This window comes from Limulus polyphemus, unplaced genomic scaffold, assembly GCF_000517525.1.
Source record: "Limulus polyphemus unplaced genomic scaffold, Limulus_polyphemus-2.1.2 Scaffold3986, whole genome shotgun sequence".
Taxonomy (NCBI): Eukaryota; Metazoa; Arthropoda; class Merostomata; order Xiphosura; family Limulidae; genus Limulus; species Limulus polyphemus.
In genome coordinates, this window is record NW_013669596.1 from 56,190 (window position 1) to 62,584 (window position 6,395).

The 6,395-nt window shown below is 29.6% G+C and overlaps 1 protein-coding gene across 3 annotated transcripts in view; it reads right to left on the bottom strand.

The window, feature by feature from the left end:
• LOC106470411 (CD109 antigen-like) overlaps positions 1–6,395 on the bottom strand; it is a 77,369-nt gene that overhangs the window by 30,161 nt on the left and 40,813 nt on the right. For 2 of the 3 annotated variants that reach the window (XM_013930967.2, XM_022399000.1), the window contains exons 14-17: positions 6,150–6,344; positions 5,299–5,448; positions 4,076–4,201; positions 3,654–3,708 (exon numbers count right to left, since the gene is read on the bottom strand). In XM_013930967.2, coding sequence (XP_013786421.1) covers positions 3,654–3,708; positions 4,076–4,201; positions 5,299–5,448; positions 6,150–6,344 — 526 coding nt within the window. Of the gene's footprint in view, positions 1–2,843; positions 2,995–3,653; positions 3,709–4,075; positions 4,202–5,298; positions 5,449–6,149; positions 6,345–6,395 lie in introns of all 3 variants that reach the window. The other variant, XM_022399001.1, reaches the window with a different exon arrangement.

Genomic DNA, 6,395 nt, shown 5'->3' on the forward strand with positions numbered 1-6,395 from the left:
ATCAATAGTTACATATAATCAGTAAAATGTTTTACAGGTTTATGTTTTGTTGTGTGTAGTTAAAGAAACCCCACACTATCATGCAAAGAATGTCACTAACACCAAAGCCACAATGCACAGCACCATGCAGTGGAGAGAAAAAAAAAAGACTACTACAACAATTTAATCCAACAACCACTCTTCCAAGTTATGATATGGGACCCCTATTGTATTACTTCAATTGTAATTATGTTAAATTACTGTCAAATTATGAATATCACAACTATTACTCTAGGAATAATATTTTGGCCCAAAACAGAACTTGTTCATCATTAAAAACAAAATGCTCCAATCTACAAGCAATAATTAAAAATATTTTATTACATAATAAGCTTAACTTTGAAAGCAGAAATGAAAGTTACAATGTAAATATTATTTCAATTAAAAAAAACAACTTAGAATACCCATGTTTTTCTAACAATGTTTTTCCTTGTTAAGGACATGACCTGGTAGATACTTCCAAGATTTAATATCATTTTACTCTTGAATATGATATAGACAACTTCAATCAGACACATTAACATCCATAAAAAGGCATAGAAGACTAGTAATATTACATAACATTCAGCTCAAAACTAAAACACAGTCCAAAATAATTGTTTCATTATTAATATTTCTCAGCATAATTTTTCAGACAAAAAAAAAAAAAAATTTTACACTTACAAATGTGAATAAAACAACTGTACATTTCCTATAAAACATAGTTTAGACACATACGCTGCAAAAATCATGATCTCTGCAGATGAATACAAAGTATATCTTACAGATCTAGCAAATAATACACACAACTGAAAGTTTTTCTCCAGTTCACTCATACATACATGAACACGAAAATACATTTAACAAGCATTGAAAGAAAAACTGTAAGCAAACAGCGTGGTAATGGTTTAAAAAAACTGTAAGAAAACAGCATGGTAATAGTTTAAAAAAAACTGTAAGCAAACAGCATGGTAATGGTTAAAGTAATGTTCTAATATTATAAATACAGAGCATCAGACTTTAGTATGTTAATTAAAAGTAGGCTTAAGCAAGCTTCACTTGTTAGATAAAAGGCATTTCAGAATGGCCAGAATCATTAGGACAACTAATAAGTAACTTGCAAATGAAAATATTTTCTTATTCATATCACGAGAGAAAAAAAAAAACGGGGGAAGAGGGAATCCTAATAAAATCAAATTTCAGACCCAGCGTAGAATATCTTATTGAAAGGACCTAAATGCAAGTATTGTTTAGATATGACAAAATCTTACCACTGCCAATCTTAGCTGTTGCTCTAAAACATCTCCTTTTATGGCAAAGTTAATCATTTTGCTTATGGGATTGATCAAGCTTTTAATATACAATATTTTCCACTGCCTATAGTAATTAAGTAAATTCTCACATAACTGAAAGCAATTTATATATGTTGTCATTAACTTTTAATTAGAATGTACAACATGGTTAACTGTTAATATATTATTTTGAGATTATTATTTTAATGAAGTGTTTTATTTTTGGGATATATGCTTGATAAAACTAAATATTGTCTACCTTACAGCATAGTAAATTTATGCTTTCCTATTCAAAAGTAAAACTAGTAACAGAATTATATAGCTTAGCATTGGTATGTAAGAATATTTCTAAGAGATTTAAAAGTTACTTAAGTAGTTTCTATTAATAATAGTTTTTACGTACAGCATTTCTTACCTATGAATTATATGATACTTTGAAATTTAATACAAAATATGAATATTCCAGTAGATAGGAGAATAAAATCAAGAGAACATAATACATTCTTAAAACAGTTGCTGTAAAACATCACTTAAAAAGGAAAGAAAAAAGTTTACAACCTAACAGAAATTACAAATCATTGTGAGCATGTAATTTGGTTCAAAGTAAAAAAGAACTGTGGAAATGATCTCACTTCCTATACAAACAGAAAGGCACAGCAGAAATAAAACAACTTATACACAATGTTTTAAAGTAATGAAGTGTTGTAACATTGGAGCTTTCAACATCAGTGTCACCTTACACACACAAACAGGCTAAATAGCCAATTCAGAGACCCCCCTAAGGTTCAGATGTAACCATCTATAATTGTGTACTACTGATAACAGAAGGCTGCCAACCAGCAGCATCTGCTCTCACAAAGGATTTTGAACTGAATAATGAGATGGACTGTAACAAAAAGTTCACAGCTGAAAGTGCAAAACATATTCAACAGTATCATGTCTTACAGAGTCTAGAGCCCTTTGCTCTGATGGACCTCCACAGATAATTTCAAGAGTTATTGCAAAAGATGCAAAACACAAACACCACACAACTGATCCAATAACAAACATATCAGATCATTCTGTTGTAAAATTTCTTCACATTTTTTTTTAAATACTATGAGCCCCTCCATTTTGTGTCTTGCTTTGCTATCAACAGTGGCTTAGTTCAGCACTGATGTCTTGAACCCTGGGTCTTTCAATATATATTAATAATATCATTCAACTTGAAATTGGAGTGATATGTGAACAAGTGTTGATATATTCAACATGTTAATCTCTAAATGTTCAATTCATACAAGTTTTTCTTCAGTTTTTAACTGGTTCATCCCTATTCTGGTAAGGGTAAAGGGAAGAATTAAATGGTTTAGTCAACAAGGTACTAGAGCTTTATGAGAACAACTCTAACTTTAATTTTAGAATTCTGTTCAATAAATAAATTTGTTTTCACAAGAATGTTGAAGTTCCTACAGAAAAATATTGTGAAATATTTCTTTTTACTAGATATGCCTAACTTCATTCTGGCCATTCCGTTCTAAAGGTTAATAACCATACCCTGCTTCCGTGTTACTCCAAAGCCATGTTTCAGGAAAATATTTTCGAAGTTTAACACCTTTGTTACGTACAGACTGAACTTTTTCCAAAAATGGTGAAGCAAAATCATCCTCAATTTCTTCAAAGGCTACTGAATTGGATCTATAGAATACTTCAAACAAAAATTATTTGTGCGTGGTGTGTGAAAAAAATTTACATTTTAATGAAAATAAATTTGACTTTATAACACCATTAACAAATTTTTTTTCTTAAACATTAGCACGTATAAATCATATTTTGTGTTTCTAATACAAATTACAATCTATACTTCTTAAAAGCCACTTAAAATCTTGATGTTTATAGTATTTATAATTTTCATATCCAGGTCTGCGAGCTAATGACTAATTTACTAAACTTCTCACATTAGATAAAAAGCTTATATGCTAGTTTAACCATCACAAGACTACTCAACCTAAAGTCACAAGTTCAGGACTTTTTTGAAATTATGATCTAACCATATGAAGGGCTGAACTGTAAATTAAACTGTTTTTACCTGGAAAATGGTTCAGAGGAGCTGCTATAATGTAAGAATCACCACATTATTGCTGCAAACTTGACTGTAGTGCTTGCACTTTTATTCGTTATAGTGTAACTGATTATTTAAAATTTATAACTGTTTGCAGAATGTGAATTTCAGTTCACAAAAGTTGCATGTAATTACTTCAAAAAAATGGGTAAAAAATGTCAATGAATAAATATTTGTAATCAGTGTGAAAAAATTCTAACAAAGATCAAATTATAAAGCTTATGTTATATAATTAAGATACTTACTCAATTCTTCATACTTGTACACAAGGCCATTGGTAAGAATCACAACCCCAGAATCCTTAAAAAATGAACATCATTAACTTCAGTTAAATTATTACAACAGAATAATCCAGATTTTATATACTGAACATACAACTCCAAAATTTCACAGATAAGATCATTTCTTTACCTTTAAATGTTTTTGTATCTGTTTAATCACAAGCATGAGTTTAAATATGAATAAACTATAAAACTGTCATACATGTATACATATTTCTTAGCATTTTTTAATAATATTTTTATCATACATTGTTAAAAAAATGCAAGGAGATTGTAAATTTTGTAAACTTAATACACTTTATTTTTTCTTTTTTGCAGATAAGTGTGTGTAAACAACAAAAGATCAATAAGTGAATGAAGTCTTTATTAATTAATACTAAACTTACACTAAATATCTGTGATGCAGAAATAGAACCTGGCCACCAAAGGGAGCGCTTCCTCCGTCGCTTGTACCATGGAGGCCAAAATATGTTTTCCTTGCCAGCATCGTAAGTGCCAAGTTCTTCTGTAACCTGCATAAATAGCATCACTTCCATCATATACAAAATGTAACAAACATATTTCTAAGCTCTGTGTGTGTGTGTGTGTGTATATACATATATGCATGTGAGATTTGAAAAGTACACTACTGATATCACACATTCTTCTAAGGCTGCTGATACCCTGACCAGTCATTACAGTCATTATTTTTACCAGATCACTTTTTTTTTATATAATAAACAAATTTTTTATAAACAACCACAAAAATTAAAAAACAGATCAAAACACAGTATCAAGTATTTATTTATCATAAAAATTTGGCAAATTACAAGTGACCTTGTAGAGCTGCCTTTAGTAAGTTTTTCAAAGTTTTTAATAGGCTTTACTTCCCAAAACAATTTTTTAACAAGACTTCACATTTCATTTAGAGTAAGCTTAATAAATTTGAAAATATTTTAACAATCTAATAAATTCACAAAACAGCATTAGTACTATTGTTCTACGAATATTTGCTTATGTTATTTATTCAATCTTAATGCAAATTGTTCCAACCAAGATATATGTTATTAGATTTTACAGACACTAATGTCGAGGTTGAGCACATTTGACTTTCAAAGTTAAGGAATATCAAAGTGTCAAATGCGATGAAGTGCTTAGATTCAAATATTATTATTCTACTTTGTGAATAACCAAAATACTGATAAGCTACTTGTGAAAATAAACTTTAAGAGATCCTCAAAAACAAATGAAAAAACTTGACAATAAGATCTAACTGTTTTGATACTTAACCATCTCATTCTTATACAAACCAGTTTATATCTTGATGTTCTTGCATCGATCATATCTTAAGATACTTGTGCGAAATAGACTAGTTAGTCTCTTTAATACTTTAATTATTTGTCTGTGGATAACCCACAGTGTTTCATTTAAAATCAAAGACCCCCCCCCCCCAATTATAGGTTTTCATAGCTTACATAAATGGTACTTTATTTTGTCGTGCTGAAAATAATTATTACATTTGGAATTTTAAAGTTTCTTAATGTGACTTACTATGATGAATATTAAAACACATTTACTAGCTAGATAATAAAATAGAACATGTCAGACACTGTTAACTATTAGTACTTACATCTTGTTGTGTTATGTCATTTCCAGATTTCAATAACAGAATACTTTGGTCAATACCTAACACTCCAACATATGCATTAGGCTTAGTTTGGACTTGCACTGCTACCCTGCCACCAGGCTTTGTTGTTTGTACATCTGTACTGAGGATAACCTAAAAATAAAGAATACCAACAGTATAAAAAGTATTTTGAAAACAAAGTCGTATTCGACATCAAACATTACATTAAACTTCTTACTTACTTTACCATGAAACTCTAAACAAAAATTTATGTACGTAAAATTAAATGTTTATGATTAATTGATATTCTAAGAAAAAAGGAGATAGTCTTTCATGAAACTCATTTAAATCTGAATTTCAAACAATTTATTACTTGTGTGTTGTCAATGCAAAACTCAAACATTTATAAATGAAAGAAAATTTGAATGAAATTTGGTAGGGATAATTTCACACGACATGATAGCAGTTTGAATTTTAAGTACAAATTGTGTACAAGTAAGATGTCATGATGATGGAAAAGAAATAAACTTGAACATGTGATTTATATAAACCTAGATAGTTTTATTATTGAGGGTAGAGGTAGATAGTTTTATTATCGGGAGGAGGGGAGTGCAAGACATTTTAATAACCAGTTAGTACTCTTTATGTTAAAAAAAATTTGACTTTACTTGGGCTTCATAAGATTATTCTAATACAAGCATAAAAATGTTTTGTTCTAGTGAAATAATATCCTTGAGGCAACTAGTAATAAAAAAACATGTAAAGGACTGTAAAATATCTTTCTAACTTCCTAGTATCAATGATATGTTTAAGAAACTAAAAGATGCACTTTACAAACTGAAAATTGTACAAACCCCTGTTCTAAAAACACCATCCACTTCAAAGTTGACAGCATCGGCTACTACTTCTTTGTTTTCTTTACGAACGTAATATACTACTACTCGGGCCTTTGGAGCCATACGATGAGTGAGCAAGAAACTAAACTTGTGCACAGTCACTTCTGGAACTTTTACTGTTTGAGCAAACACAATATCTCCTCTTCCCATAACCTGATGAAAAAAGTATAGGTCATATTACTTCTAAACAGGGTTAAGTGCAAT